Source organism: Rattus norvegicus, chromosome 4 (assembly GCF_036323735.1).
Source record: "Rattus norvegicus strain BN/NHsdMcwi chromosome 4, GRCr8, whole genome shotgun sequence".
Classification (NCBI taxonomy): Eukaryota; Metazoa; Chordata; class Mammalia; order Rodentia; family Muridae; genus Rattus; species Rattus norvegicus.
Genome location: NC_086022.1, coordinates 104,397,805 through 104,413,359, shown reverse-complemented (window position 1 = coordinate 104,413,359; position 15,555 = coordinate 104,397,805). Strand labels below are relative to the sequence as shown.

At 45.4% G+C, this 15,555-nt stretch overlaps 1 protein-coding gene across 3 annotated transcripts in view; it reads right to left on the bottom strand.

Moving 5' to 3' along the window:
• Window positions 1-15,555, bottom strand: part of Eif2ak3 (eukaryotic translation initiation factor 2 alpha kinase 3) — a 61,434-nt gene that overhangs the window by 11,912 nt on the left and 33,967 nt on the right. For all 3 annotated transcript variants that reach the window (XM_006236624.5, NM_031599.2, XM_008762977.4), the window contains exons 5-13: window positions 13,479-13,704; window positions 12,487-12,649; window positions 11,499-11,639; window positions 10,184-10,306; window positions 9,666-9,886; window positions 7,042-7,154; window positions 5,426-5,548; window positions 2,341-2,490; window positions 434-1,214 (exon numbers count right to left, since the gene is read on the bottom strand). In XM_006236624.5, coding sequence (XP_006236686.1) covers window positions 434-1,214; window positions 2,341-2,490; window positions 5,426-5,548; window positions 7,042-7,154; window positions 9,666-9,886; window positions 10,184-10,306; window positions 11,499-11,639; window positions 12,487-12,649; window positions 13,479-13,704 — 2,041 coding nt within the window. The remainder of the gene's footprint in view (window positions 1-433; window positions 1,215-2,340; window positions 2,491-5,425; window positions 5,549-7,041; window positions 7,155-9,665; window positions 9,887-10,183; window positions 10,307-11,498; window positions 11,640-12,486; window positions 12,650-13,478; window positions 13,705-15,555) is intronic.

Sequence of the window (15,555 nt, the reverse complement as noted above, 5' to 3'; positions counted from 1 at the left end):
AAACGACTCTTAAAAGTTATCCTTGGATCTCCACATACAACCAAGCACACACACGCATCCACACTCTAAATACTCGAACTCAAGAGAGCCACCTGTCCCTACCTCCCTCAGGAGTGCTGGGATTAAAGGCTTGGGCCACCACTGCCCAGTGATGTAAACTTATTTTTAAAGCATAGGAATTATGTGGTATATCTGCTCCTGATGGACTTTAGATACAAGATCTTTCCCCCACCAGGACTACTGGAAACAGTAAAACAAAAATGAACAGGTTCTAAAGGAAGATGCATGGTTCCCCTGAGCCTTTCAAATTCAAGATGTCTTCCTTTCCTGCTTCCTTCCTGGGCCTCTGCTTTCCGATGCCTTTATATTAGTCCACTCTGCTCTGAACCCCACGTCACACCCAGACCATGACTGTCTCAGGCTACAGACCGACCTTGAGGTCCCTGTGCATGAGTCCCTTGCTGTGCAGAAACTGCACTGCCTCTGCGATCTGCAGAAAGATGTGCAGGCACACTCTGTGCTCCCTGTCCTCCATGCTGCAGCGCCGGTTCATCCAGTCTTTAAGGTTCTCCTTCCTGCACAGCTGCATCTGGATGTACAGGTACACCTTGGGGGAGCTGGGCTGGAGCCGGTCCACCGTGTTCCTGGTGAAATCTAAACTTAGGGTGGTTGGCCTGGTAGGAGAGGTAGACAAGGTGGCTTCGGAAGAAGACCTGCTGCTGGAGTGCTTGAACTCAGTTAGCTTATTAACGTAATGGTGGCCATTATGCAGCCGATTCATTCTGGGGTCCTCCTTACTGGACGCATTATCACAGCCAGAGTCTTCAAACACTATGGAAGAGGACGTTCCCTCCCTTGACCTGGTATAGGGAGAAGCTTCAGAAGGACAAAGTTCAAAGGAGTGTCCCTCATCATCGCCGTCCACTGTACCATCTTCCATGTCGCAATCTGTCAGGCAGCTGTCCTGGAGGTTGTGGGCTGCGTCCTCTGAGTCACTGTTGTCTCCACAGTCTGTCCCTGAGAACTCCAGGGGAGAGAACTGGCTCTCAGATGAGCTTGTCCGGCCACAGGAAATGCCCACTGAGAAAGACCGACTTCTTTCAGGAGAAGGAGCTATGACTTCAATCTGTTCTTTTGTAGAGAAAGGATCCATCTGCCGGATCTTAACAGATGGGGCATCCATTGGGCTAGGGGAGCTGAGTGGCCAGTCTGTGCTAAAAGTGGGAGAAATACAAAGAATGGAGTGAATATATGTCAGATGTGACCTGCACAGTGGTTTAAAATGTTTCAGTTATTATAAACACAATTATCAAAAACACATAGTGGAAATAAAACACGCCATGTGGGACAAAAAAACATCTCACCCTATCTATTCCTTTTCAACATTTTTATTTGAAAGCTTAATTTTGTTTGTTTCAAATCTGTGTATTTAAGCAGTGCCTACAGAAGTTAGAAGAACATATTGGATTCCCTGGAACTGGAGTTATAGGCAGTTGTGAGCCTCCCGATATGGGTGCTGGGTAATGAACCCAAGTCCTCTGCAAGAGCCCTGGGAGCTTAATTATATACTTGAAATATGTACACAGTCATCTCTGTGTAGCCTTCTGTATGAAATAATTCTGAAGCCCTGTGCAAATTAATGTAGCTCACAGGCCTTGATGCAAGAGGCCACTTCCTTTTGTCCTGGAGCCTATAACAGGTGTTGCTTAGCAAGATGCCTCCAGGGACTGAATGCTCTGCAGGCATATGCTTCATTATTCCTCATGGTGGTTTCTGAGGGGCTCCTTCCTACAGCACATCACGCACAGATAACAAACGCTGCAGGGGTGGTGGGGTGGCGGTATCTGCAGGCTACCTAAGTATATACACTTTTAAAAACTGAAACAGCCAGCCAGGCAGCGGTGGCGCACACCTTTAATCCCACCAGGGGCAGAGGCAGGTAGATCTCTGAGTTTGAGGTCAGCCTGGTCTACAGAGAGAATTTCCGGACAGCCAGGGCTACATAGAAAAACTCTGTCTCAAAAAGCAAACAAACTTGAAATAGCCTAGAACCATTTTTAATGGAGTTATAAATTATTAACTGCCAAGAGAAAAAACCCCCAAAAGAGAAAAGAGAATGGAGACAGGTCACATTGAGAGAAAAGCCACCATGGGTTCCTTGAGTACAAGTCACAGTAAGATAAAGCATGGTGAGAAAGCCTACTCCAATCTCGAGTACTCAACGAGTGCTCAGAGAATGACCCGATGACACGGGGTGGCCCCTGAAATGGTCACCCCATGGCCACAGCAAAGTGCTACCTAGAAGCAGACACTCATTTGTAAGTCACTGAACAGAGTTACCTTTCGTCCTTCAGCCAGATTTCATCCATCTCCTCTTGCCACTTCTCTGGTGGTGTTTCCAGCCACGCATTGAAATACCTCACGATGCCTGGGTGCTCCAGCTTAGCCAAGGCTTTGACTTCCCGCATTACCTTCTCCCGTGCCAGCTCCCTGAAGTATAGGAAACAAGAGTAAGTATCTGCTGTCCAGTGGTGAAAAAAGAAGAGTGCATTAGAAGTCTCTGAAAAAGCTTCCAGGGACTAAGCCACTACCTAAAGACTATGCATGGACTGATCCTGGACTCTGACCTCATAGGTAGCAATGAATATCCTAGTAAGAGCACCAGTGGAAGGGGAAGCCCTGGGTCCTGGTAAGACTGAACCCCCAGTGAACTAGACTGTTGGGGGGAGGGCGGCAATGGGGGGATGGTTGGGAGGGGAACACCTATAAGGAAGGGGAGGGGGGAGGGGGATGTTTACCGGGAAACCAAAGAATTATTATTACGTATTAAATAAATTAAAAAAAAAAAAACAAGAAGTCTCTGAAAATAAAATTAAGAGCATATGATTAGCCTCAGTCATGTAGTAGTACTGAATTCCTTTTAAAAAGTGTATTTTAGTTTTACCCCTTCAATTCTGGGGGATCGAGGGGGATATGTACACACACACACACACACACACACACACACACACACACACACACCCCTATTTTCTCATCTAAATAAAGTTCCTTAGCTGAAGAAAAATCGCCATTGACTCTTACATGTCTGTGGGTCCATGTGAAGAAGACTCATCTAGGATATAAGCTTCTGGGGGTATCTGTGAGGGAATGGTCTATATAGATTAGGTTAAATGAGGTAGGAAGACCTGTCAACTCTCACACAAAAGAAAGCAAAAGGAGAATAGAAATTGAGTAGCAGTATCCACCTCTCTGTGCTCCCTGATGCAGCAGCATCCATCCCCCCGTGCTCCCTGATGCAGCAGAATCCATCCCCGTGCTCCCTGACTACAGCAGCATCCATCCCCCTGTGCTCCCTGATTACAACAGCATCCAGCCCTGTGCTCCCTGATACAGCAGCATCCATCCCCGTGCTCCCTGACTACAATTGCATCCAGCCCTGTGCTCCCTGACTACAGCAGCATCCATCCCCCTGTGCTCCCTGACTACAGCAGCATCCATCCCCCTGTGCTCCCTGATACAGTAGCATCCATCCCCCTATGCTCCCTGATACAGCAGCATCCATCCCCCTGTGCTCCCTGATACAGCAGCATCTATCCCCGTGCTCCCTGACTACATTAGCATCCAGCCCTGTGCTCCCTGAGTACAGCAGCATCCATCCCCGTGCTCCCTGACTACAGCAGCATCCATCTCCCTGTGCTTCCTGATGCAGCAGCATCCACCTCTCTGTGCTCCCTGACTACAGCAGCATCCATCTCCCTGTGCTTCCTGATGCAGCAGCATCCACCTCTCTGTGCTCCCTGACTACAGCAGCATCCATCCCTGTGCTCCCTGACTACATTAGCATCCAGCCCTGTGCTCCCTGAGTACAGCAGCATCCATCCCCGTGCTCCCTGACTACAGCAGCATCCATCTCCCTGTGCTTCCTGATGCAGCAGCATCCACCTCTCTGTGCTCCCTGACTACAGCAGCATCCATCTCCCTGTGCTTCCTGATGCAGCAGCATCCACCTCTCTGTGCTCCCTGACTACAGCAGCATCCATCCCTGTGCTCCCTGACTACAACAGCATCCATCCCTGTGCTCCCTGATGCAGCAGCATCCACCTCTCTGTGCTCCCTGACTACAGCAGCGTCCATCCCCGTGCTCCCTGACTGCAGATATGATATGACCAGCTGCTGTCTCATGCCCCTACCACCATGCCTCCCCTGGCATGATGGACTGTCTTTTCAAACTGTGAGCCAAAATAAGCCCTTCCTTCCTTATGCTGTTTTTGCCACTTGGTACAGCAATGAGAAAAAGAACTGATATTACTGGCATCAGACACACTTAACTGGCTTGAAACTCATGAGCATCCCTCCTCAGCCTCCTGAGGACTGAGGCCACAGGCATGGCAGGTTCAGGACATTCTTGAATATGGACCGTCCCTGAGCTACAGGAAGGTGATGGCGACTTTATGCAGTAGCCCACTGGGGGTGTACCCTAGAAGAGATCAGTGGGTTCTGAGCTTCCTCCCTAGCCATGAGGGGAACTGTTAAGCTGTTTCCTCCATCGTATGTTCTCTGCCTTGCCACGGGCCTAAAAGCAGTAAGGTCAGGTCACTATCAACTGAAACCTTGAGAACCCAGAGTCGAACCCAACACCTGCAAAGTGAACTTCCAGTCTTTCGTTACACTGATGTAGCCAACCAATACACCACACGAAAGTGACTCTGAATGCTGTGGCTCGAGTTTTTACACTTGCCTCCGGGGGGAATCTTGAATTAAGAATCTGCATGGATGTCTGTGTACATGTGCTGTGACTGTGGTTAGTGCTCATGCACATGTGTATTGTGTGGCCATAACATGTACACATGGACACATAAAGGCTGGAGGATGGTGTCGGCACACTCCTTTATCACGCTCCATATTCCTTTAGGGCCAGGTCTTAATGAACCCGGAGCTTTTTTAAAAATCTAGGCTAGCAGCCAGCAAGCCTCAGCAATCCTCCTGCCTCTGTCCTATCTGGCACTAGGGTTACAGGTGAGTGTAGGATGCCCAGCTTTTTATCTGGGTGATGGGATCTGAACTCTAGTCTTCACGCTCGTCCAACAAGTGCATTTAACTTCCATGCGATCTATCTTGCTAGTCTAAAAGGCCACACTTTAAAGCTGTCTACAGCCCAGAACTTTTTTTTTTTTTTTTTTTTTTTTTTGGTTCTTTTTTTTCCGGAGCTGGGGACCGAACCCAGGGCCTTGCGCTTCCTAGGCAAGCGCTCTACCACTGAGCTAAATCCCCAACCCTACAGCCCAGAACTTTAAGATCACTTGTTACCTGGCTACGCTTAGACCCAAAGAGTTGGAAGTAGAAACTACGTTGTGACTATGGCGCACAAGCTGGACACTGTGCGTAATGAGACAAGATCCAATCTAACAAAAGAATCATCCAGTACCTGTTTGGGAGACGGATCCTCTTGATGGCGTAATTGCAGTCATCTACTTTGTTCTTAGCTTCAAAGACAACGCCAAAGCCGCCTCGACCCATGCACTGAATTGGCTCAAAATCTGTTAGGTATCTTAAAAGATACATACAAAACTTTAAAGTTTGAAATGTTACAGTAACACCTCAAAACTGAACAAACAGTTCAATATGAATGCATAGCCTCTAAAACTAGAAAAGGCACAGAGAGAACTGACTAGCAGCGTCTAAGTTCACCCGAGTGAATTGCTTTGTTTAGCTGGCAATCTCTTGTTCTTACAGTAACTGTACTAACGATCTGTTCTACCCCAAACTTTGTCAGCTACCAAGATACCATCTTCTCCATTCTCTAAGCTTCTGCTTACTTCGGCACGTCTCTCTCTGTTAAAAATGTTCTTTAGCTGTGTTTCATTGCTCATAAAATTTCCCGAGACAAAGACAATCCTATTCTATTTAAGTACACTCACAGCTGGCACGCTCAGTAGGCACCAAAGCTGACATGGGCAGGGTTGCCTGAGAGTCAGTGCGCCCACCAGGAAGATGTTCAGCCAAGCTTAGTCCCCTGAAGCCTGTCGCCTGCAGCCTGTCACCCTTCGGTGCTTCATGGCAGTCCTACTGTTGGCTACATCAGCTTGGATTACTGCCATGAGCCTCCATGCTTGGTTTTCCTGTCAGGTTCGGAGGGGGAATGCACGTCTCATGACTGTACGTTCTCACTGCAGTTCCAGTTCAGGTTGCAGTGTGTGCCCCATGGCAGAACTGATTTCCTAATTGTTTGACTATGTACATTGGGTACTGTAATGGGAACATGGGAGACGACAGGGGTTTGACCTATCGTGCTCTCTCTCGGGTTCAAGGCTCTTGTTCCTGCCCTGCGCTCTTGCAGACAGGTTCTTTACCTTTAGTGAAATCTTACCCTCCCTTCAGTCTGCTGATCTCACACAGCACTGTCCACATAACGGAGGGAATGCTCTTTTATTTTTGAGTTACAATGAAGTGCATGTGTCTCAGCACCACTGTACCACGGGGGCCATAAACGTGGGCAAAATATTTTTGTTTCTCTTCCTAGCTCTAGAATTTGGACACCACTTGGCAAATCAAATGTCTAACAGATGTCTGTTGAGTGCCTGTGAGAATTAAGGTATGCATGCTGGAGACTACTCCAGCCACACGGAGTGGAGACTCAGCTGTTCTACAGTGTCACTCTTATGACGTAAGCGACGACTCGTACACTCTCGTTAATTTAGTAGTTGCCTCAGCTGGTCAGAGAACAGTTAAGGTGGAGACATAATTGATGCCAACCCTCCCTAGGCCAATTACCTTCACACAGAAGGAAGAGCAATTGTCCTAAAAATAGCTTGTTAAGGACCTCAGAACAAATCACCTCCCCAAATGCAAAAGCCCTCAACAGTTCAAGGGCCAACTGCACTCCTTCCAATTATCAAAAGGAGCGACAGCTCATGCATGATTCCACATTTTGCTAAGGTCTCAGCTGGCGGACGGTGAGGCTGGACGTGAGTTCACAGCTGAATTCACTGACTTCACAGACTGAAGCTGTCTGTGTGCATCGACACTTGCCAAGACTCTTACCGGGACACGTATCCTGAGTGTTTAATGTCGTTCCAGCTGTTGTCGCTGTTATCAGCACTCACAGAGTCGTATTTACTTTCAGTTTGGCACTGAGTTTCAGACTCCTTCCGTTGCTGAGAAGGCAGAAAGCAGTTACTATTAGAACGGAAGTCAGCTCATCGTCTTAGCTTGTGAGAAAACACTGGACCACACATGACACTCACTGAAAGGAAAGCCAAACACCAGAGCAGCGATTCCCCCCACTAGACTTTACATCCATCGCCGTCCTCTGGACAGCAAATGGATCTTGTTTCCTTTCTCTTTTTAAAGCTGTTATTTGCATGTTTGCCTCATGTACATGTACACACTGTATGTATATGTGTGTGAAGGTGCCCACCCAGGGCAGAAGAACATGTCAGACTCCTTAGAAATACAATAACAGATAGCTGTGAGATGCCCTGTGGGTACTGGAACTGAACCTGGGTCTTCTGTAAGAGAAGTACTCTTAACCTCCAAGCCATCCCTCCCGCCCTTGTAGATGCTTTTATAAATGTTCTGACAACATAAAATTAAACTTGGCAATGTCTCTTTACCAACAATTAAAAGGTTTTCTAGAGCAGCTGTTCCCTACTGGTGGGTTGCATTAAACAACCCTTTCAACAGGGGTCACATACCAGATATCCTTCATATCAGATATTTACATTATGATTCCTAACAGTAGTAAAATTACAGGTAGGAAGTAGCAATGAAAATAATTTTACGGTTGAGAGTCACCTCAACGTGAGGAACTGTATTGAAGGCTCACAGCATAAGGAAGGGTGAGAGCCACTGTTCTGGAGTGGACTAAAAATTAGCACAGTATAAAGGGCAGAGGCAATCCTGGTTTGTCTACTCATTAACTGGTTCTTGTCCTGCCAGGTTCTCTGTAAGGGACTGGACAGCTGGACATGTAACTAGCTGGTTCCAGAGTGTCATCACAGGCAGAGAGAAATGAGACTGTCCCTATTAACTGCACCAGCAAGGGAAGAGGCTGTTCTTGACAGAAGCAGAGGACTCAACTCTCGAATCTAAGGATCCAGGCATGGGAAAGGATGAGAACAGAGCAGGCAGGGCAGGAATCACTCAGAATCCTTGCATATCTGAAGAAAGCTGAGCTTTATTCTAACAAGAACGTCAAGTCAGTTATTAGGATTTACAGGCGGAGTAGGGATGGAGAATGGCTTACAGACAGGAGTGGACTAGAGGCATGAACCCAGTTACGGGATGTTCCACCAATCAGATGACAGGTGTATGTACAAAAAAAAAAAAAAATGGAAACAGATATAAGGAAACGAGAACAACACTGCAGATAATTAGAAAGAAGACCTTGGCAGATGGTGACTGTCAAGGGAGAGAATGGCTTTGGTTGTGGGACTGCAGGGGACTGCAGGGGGACTGCAGGGGACTGCAGTCTGAGACAGAAATGCCTGTGGGACAGGCTGGGGATGGATGGATGAATGAGAACAGTCCGAGATACAGCTCATCTGAGCCATCTGTATAGTCCTAACTAGAAAGTTGCTCCAGAGAAGGGATTTGGATCTGGGATCAAACCTTGAGTCCAGCACCCAGGAAGCTGAGGCAGGTGGCCTGCCATCAGTTCTGCTCAACTCGGGTTACAGGGTAAGACCCTGCCTTAAAAAAAGGAAGGAGGTGGGATTTGGAAATCTCTTTGCAAGACTTGGTGCTGAAAAGAGCAGAATGGGTGAGGAGACTCTGTGGATGCTGAGGAAGATGAAGTCCTGAAGGATCCACTCATCCTCCAGGGAGACTGGGAGGGCCTGGGTCAAGGAAGGCAGATAGGAAAAGTCTAAGAGAAGCATACAACAGTGTCATCCCAGAGGCTCAGCCAGGGACAGGAAGATACCCACTCTGTTTAGCAAAAGGTCATCTAAAGCTCTTGTCAACGTCAGTTTAGTGAGCTGTGAGGAGTGAAAGCCAGAATGCAATGGACCGAGACCTGCGTGAAGGCGAGAAAGTAGAAATGGCGTGTAGCCATGCCTCGCATCATGGCCATTCAGGGACCTACAGCACGTCCACAACAGTGTGTTATAAATGTATTACTATTACAATTTAAAAAGATAATCGAGTTTTATTTATGTGTTTGACCCTATGCCAAAAATATATGGCCACCTGTGGAGGCCAGAAGAGGGTGTCGGATCCCCCACAGATGGGGTTACAGGCAGTTGACAGTTGTCTGATTTGGGTGCTGCAAAACAAACTCAGGTCCTCTAACCACTGAGCCATCTCTCTGGCCCTCCCATAACATTATAATAGAGTTGAAAACAACTGTGGCTAGTTTTTCTTTTCTTTAATTGTGCCTTATCTATTTCAGATGTATAGACACTAAATACTGTGTTGTAGTCGCACACTGTATGAGACTGCAACCTGGCGGCAGCAGGCTGTGTCATACTGCCTGTTTAGGTTTGTGGACGTACACGCTAGGACCTTTGCACATGATAAAACTGGCGGTACCTTTGTGGCTACGTGACGGAGCTCATATGGACATAGGCGATTCTTTGGTAAGTCTGAGTACACCGACTCCCTCCTCCTGTTAAGTTTTCTACACAGCAAACACTTGGAAGCACATTAGGAAGAAAGCATCTTACCCTGTGGGGCTGAGGATGGAAAAGCCTGCGCACGATAAAGGTCGTGGCCACAATGCAAAGCAAGATCGTTCCAAATATTTCCTTCCACCAGTGCAGGAGGAGGATGGGGTCCTTCTTGCGGATGTTCTTGCTGTAGTGCGGGCTGTCCAGGAACCTGACCGTGATCTGCGTGCTCCGCTTATTCCTTTCTCTCTTGTAATAAGGCAGATAGTAACCGTTGTCTGAGAAAACAAACACCGAAAGGGGTTTCTGTTAAGACAACTGTAACAGTTCTGTTCCCCACCCTCCAAGACAGGGTTTCTCTGTGTAGCTTGGCTGCCCTAGAACTCACTCTGTAAACCAGGCTGGACTTGAACTCTGAGATCCACCTGCCTCTGCCTCCTGATTGCTGGGATTAAAGGTGTATGCCATCACCACCCAGCCAATTTACCTCATCTTAATTCCTATTAATTAATTTCACATAACTGAATAAGACAAATGAAACCAAGTATTTTCCATTTAGGAGTAATGACACTTACCATATGGATACTGTAGGATTGAAAGCGCACCATTACTGTATTCTTCATGGGAATATTTATCATTACTTAGACACTTGTCAAATTCATCAGACCCAACCAAGACAGGAGTCCTAGACGGAGAATCTAAAGAGAATGTAAACTATCAACCGTGTGACTTCAATGAAAGACACAGGTTCATTCATACACTTAGCTGACATTTACCCACAACTTAGTTCAAAGACGCAGGTCAAGGAGTCCAACAGACTTGCTACTGAGACACACGATCAGGCCCTACCCTAGGAAGACGACCTACATCTGTGGCGAGGGAGCTAGTTTGAGCTTAGGAGTTGGGAGCCGAGCATGGGCAACATACTCAGACCATATCTCAAAATGACAGATGCAGAAAGAGTCATTTGAAGAATCACTTAGGGTAAGCAAGTAGGGTCACTGGGCACAGGCATCTGCCATCGAAGCCTCAAACTTGAGTTTGATCACTCTAATCCACATAATAAAATTTAACTAGAACAAAAATTTAAAAGAAGCACTTCAAGTATAACATTTACAATTAAAACACACAAAACATTTGGAAAGAAAACTAAAGGATGTACTTCAATTTATTTATTTGTCTCAAAAATATGAGGTGATAACCAGGAAACATTTTTACCTATATAATCTTTGTAATTTTTTGGGTTTTTTGAGAAAGGGTTTTCTGCTGTAGCCCTGGCTATCCTGGAACATGCTCTGTGGACCAGGTTGGCCTCGAACTCAGAGATCTGCTTGCCTCTGCACCACCATGGCCTGGCATATTTTTTAAATGCTATGTTTTTTAAAAAAGATTTATTTATTTTATGTATGTAAGTACACAGTTGCTATCTTCAGACACACCAGAAGAAGACATCAGATCCCATTACAGATGGTTGTGAGTCACCATGTGGTTGCTGGGATTTGAACTTAGGACCTCTGGAAGAGCAGTTAGTGCTCTTAACCACTGAGCCACCTCTCCAGCCCTAACAGCTATGAATGTTAGTTGGTTTTGGAGATGTGGTCTTTCTGTGTAGCCCTGATTGGCAGGAACTCATTGTGTAGCCCAGGCTGACCATGAACAGAGACCTATTCCTGCCTCCCAAGAGCTTGGCATAAAGGTGCTTGTTTATTTGTTTTGTTTTGTTTTGTTTTGTTTTGTGAGAGGGTCTTCTGTAACCCAGACTGACCTCAAACTATGTAGCTGAACCTCCTGCTTCCACATTCCGAGCTCTGGGGAGTTGCAGACCCGAGCTACCACACCTGGCTTACCTAGGCACTTTGGCACTTTTTGCAAAGTCTCTGAGTGACTTACGGATTAAGGGCTTCCATTTGATCGTCGGCAGAGGAATAATGGCACTTTCTCCATTTACAGACTCCAAGGCCTTCGGCCTTGTAGGGAACTTTTCCGAGACCCTGACGGATGATTGCAGGTACAGCTGGCCTCTGTACATCCCTGGGTCAACCACAAAACATGCCAGTCACGTGATGGAATTCTTAAAAAATTGCTTTGATTTAATGCACCTTGATAAACTTTACTCATGTTTTTGCTACATGGCTCTTTCCAGAGAAAATGCTTAAAGCATTTCCATTTGACTCAACAACACTGAAGAGTACATAAAAAGCCCCTACGATGTTCCTCGCTGAGTAAATAGCACCTATTCAGTAACCAAAACATTAAAAAAAATAACACTCTCTGTGCTGCAAAGAGATGAAGTGAACTGTCTGTGAACAAGGTTTATCTAAACAACTCTAATTCCAAGGCCATGACTAACAGTTTGGCCAAATGCTACTATAACATATGCATGATATTTTATTTTATAAAAGGGAGGGCGTTCTTTATTTCCATGAATAGATTATTTAGCAATATATTTGACTTGTTCATGTTGTCAAAAAGATTTATTCCTTCAGACCACAGCTTTTCATGGAGACTGGGTTGAAGTATGGGTGGCATGTAGTTTATGATTTTGTGATAATAATCCAAACTAACTGGAACAGATACAAACATTTCAAAATGTATTTATGTAATATGCTCAGAATTACAGGAGAGCTTTTCCTACACAGTGAGAGCATTTCCAAACCTTTCTAACTTATGTCTCAGGTCTCAGATGAAAAGAATACCCTATACTAATTAGGTTGCAGAACTGGACAGTTAGAAAAGCTGCAGGAATACGAATCAAGGCACAGATGTTAAGGGAAAGTGAGGCAAAGACTGCACTCAGTAATTAAGGTAATTAGGTAGAAAGGGCCACCAGTGAAGCACTCTGGGTGCTGGTGGACCTTTCCTAGCGACATCTACCCACCTAAGTACACGCTGTTCTCTGTGGCTCCCCGAGCAGCCTCTACAATGTCTTCTTCATCTTCCAAAACTTCCTCATTGGCTGTGTAACTTGTGTCATCAAACAGACTGATGGGGATGACTTTACCATCCCTCACCAGCCAGGCAGACGCAATGGGAGTACAAAACTAGACAAAGGAGAAAAGCAGTCAGCAGCGTAAGCAATGTTTACCTGATTGCCCTTCCCCCCTCCTTTCCTCCCTTCCTCCCTTCCTCCCTCTGTGTATGTGTGTGTATGTGTGTGTGTGTGTGTGTGTGTGTGTGTGTGTGTGTGTGTGTGCTCAAGTCTGCACATGCTGTGAGTATGTACACTTAATGTAGAAGCTAGACATTGATGATGGCTATCTTCTTTACTTGCTTTCCACATTCATTCATTCATTCGTTCGTTTATTTATTTATTACATGTATGTGTGTTTCACTTGCACACATGTTTGTGCACCACTTGCATGCCTGGTGCGTGTGGAGGTCAGAAGCGGTGTTGGATCTACTGCAAATGGAGTTGTAGGCAGTTGTGAACAGCCACATGGCTGCTCAGAACCCAAGCTATGTTCTCTGCAAGAGCAGCAGCTCCTCTTAACCACCGAGCTGTTTATCTCTCCAGCTCCTTCTTCTTATTTTTCGATTCAGGTTCTCTTACCAATTACAGGGATTCACTGATTGGGCCAGGCTGGCCAGCCAGTGAGCGCCATGGTTCTGCCTTTCTCTGCCTTCCCAGAGCTGGGAATAGACCTGGAATCCCAGGCCTAGCTTTTCACGTTGGATCTGAACTCAGGGCATCAGCCTTATGCAGCAAATACTTACTGACTGAACCATCTTGCCAGCTCCACAAAATGCCTCTTTAAGTCACAGTTTTAAAGCAGAGGAAAATCCCTGAGATTCCAAAATGGCATTACCTCCCTCTAGCAATGTGTGTGGTCAAACAAAACCTGGGGACACAGGGTCAGTGGTCTCCAATACCTGGTACTCCCATTCTAGGCGGCCTCCCTTCTTACTAAACGCCATGACCTTCCAATCAGCAACGGAAACTTTTATCACTGTGTCCACATCTTGTTCTTCCACATCTGAAATGATTTTAGAGTCTTCTTTGTTTCCACCCAGTTTAAAGGTGCTTTCAATGAATCCGGCTCTAGTTTCCATGTCTGGAATATACCGAAGTTCAAAGTGGCCAACACTGAAATTCCACCTTAAATTTATAAAGGTGTGTTTTAGAATCTCATGTTTAAATGAAGGGACCAAATAATACAGCACTGTTTTCAGACTGAAGAAGAAAATAGAACACTTTAGTGATGAGAAGACATCCTAACTTTCTGGGATGGAATGCAATTCTGACTCACACCACAAGAGGGCCTCGGAGAGCCGTGCTGGTTCTTTGCAGGCAGCCATTCTGAGGTCGGAGACTGTAAACACCTAAGGCCAGATGCTCTCTCAAAAATTAACATGTACTTCATAAAGCACAACAAAATCACAGAAAAGTGAGGTGACTTGCAGCCTGCCTTAATTTCTTAATTACATGAGCACATGTCATTCAAGCGCAGTAAAACACATCCCAATAGACCAATGTAAAAGGCAAGGTGTATGCATCACTCTTAGATTCTAATGAAACTTTTATTCGATCACCTAAGCCCTATTGTCGGCTCTCTACTGACCAAGACATGGCAGATGATTCACTCTGTCTTAGATGTGTGTGCTCTTATCCATAATGCAGCAGTGTTTCCTCTATAGTTCAGAAGCAGGAAATGCACATAAGTAACTATAATGACACGGCACTAAGATATAAAATGGCCTAGCTATGTATGAATTTGAAAATGTAGTGATATACGTATGTACATATACATATGTACACACACTTAAGGAACATGGGGATTAGATATCTCTCTCTCTCTCAAACAACACAGAATTTAGAGCCCCACGCTTGCTCTTTGGGTTCCGGTAGCCACTTCTGCTCCCACAGATCTCTCAGACTCAACGGTCTCACAGGCAACTACAAATCTCTCTTCACAGGCCAGCAAAAACAGAAAGAAGAAATACATTCTTAATCGGCTTTGAAATCAAATTTCAGGAGAGATGCCTCAATTCTATTTCATCATATGACAAAATCTGTAAGTCATTCAGTTTCAAAAGATCAAAATGGAATCTAAGGTGATTTTTTTTTAAATAACCCAGGTGACTCTTGAGCTTAGTAATCAGGCTGAAAAAGTCTGGACATGACAGAGGACTAGCGGATCTAATAGCTGAATCATATATTTAAGTGGTAAATTACATAAGGAGCTCATTATTTGAAAATAAAAAAACAAAAAAAAAAGTATTAGGTCCAAATGAAAGGCTGGTACTTTTAAAGATAGCAGAGTAAATGACTGTTCTAAATCTGGGAGCTAGAACTGCAGCTCAGTGACGGACACTGTCTAGCGTGTGCAAAGAGGTGGGTTTGACCCTCAGCACACACACACAAACACAAACGTGAAAAGAAAAACAGTGCTCATGAGACAAACTATGAAAGCATCCCCAGACACTCAAGGGATACATGTTACCTTTGCCTTAAGACTTCCCTGCCATTAAGTAGCTTCTATCAGTCATGTGACTATGCCAAGAGTCAGTGACCAAGGACTAAGCTAAAATTACATTTTATTTCACGGGACTCCTGGGTACCACACCTTGAAGCGCAGGATGTGATGCTGCTTCGCTTGCCTCCATTTTAGGCTTGAAAGCCGCCTCATAGTAAAGACTAACTGGGTTCATTCCTATTTACCATTACATCTGTTTCTCAGGAATTGGGCTCCGCCCCACCCACAACCTTAATTACTGATGCTTTTGTTGTTCCTCTTCCAGGAATGGCAATCATGTCTTTGTTTTAAAAGCTGTCATAACCATCTTGTAACCCTACTTTTGTTTCAAAAGGATTGTTTCAAAATGGTTACCTTGTTGTGACTGTTAAGACCACCTTGCAATCATGTCTTTGTTTCAGATCATTATGACTAACTTGTTATGCACTTCCTATAGGAATCCTGTTCCTATAACCCTTCCTATTTTGCCTGCC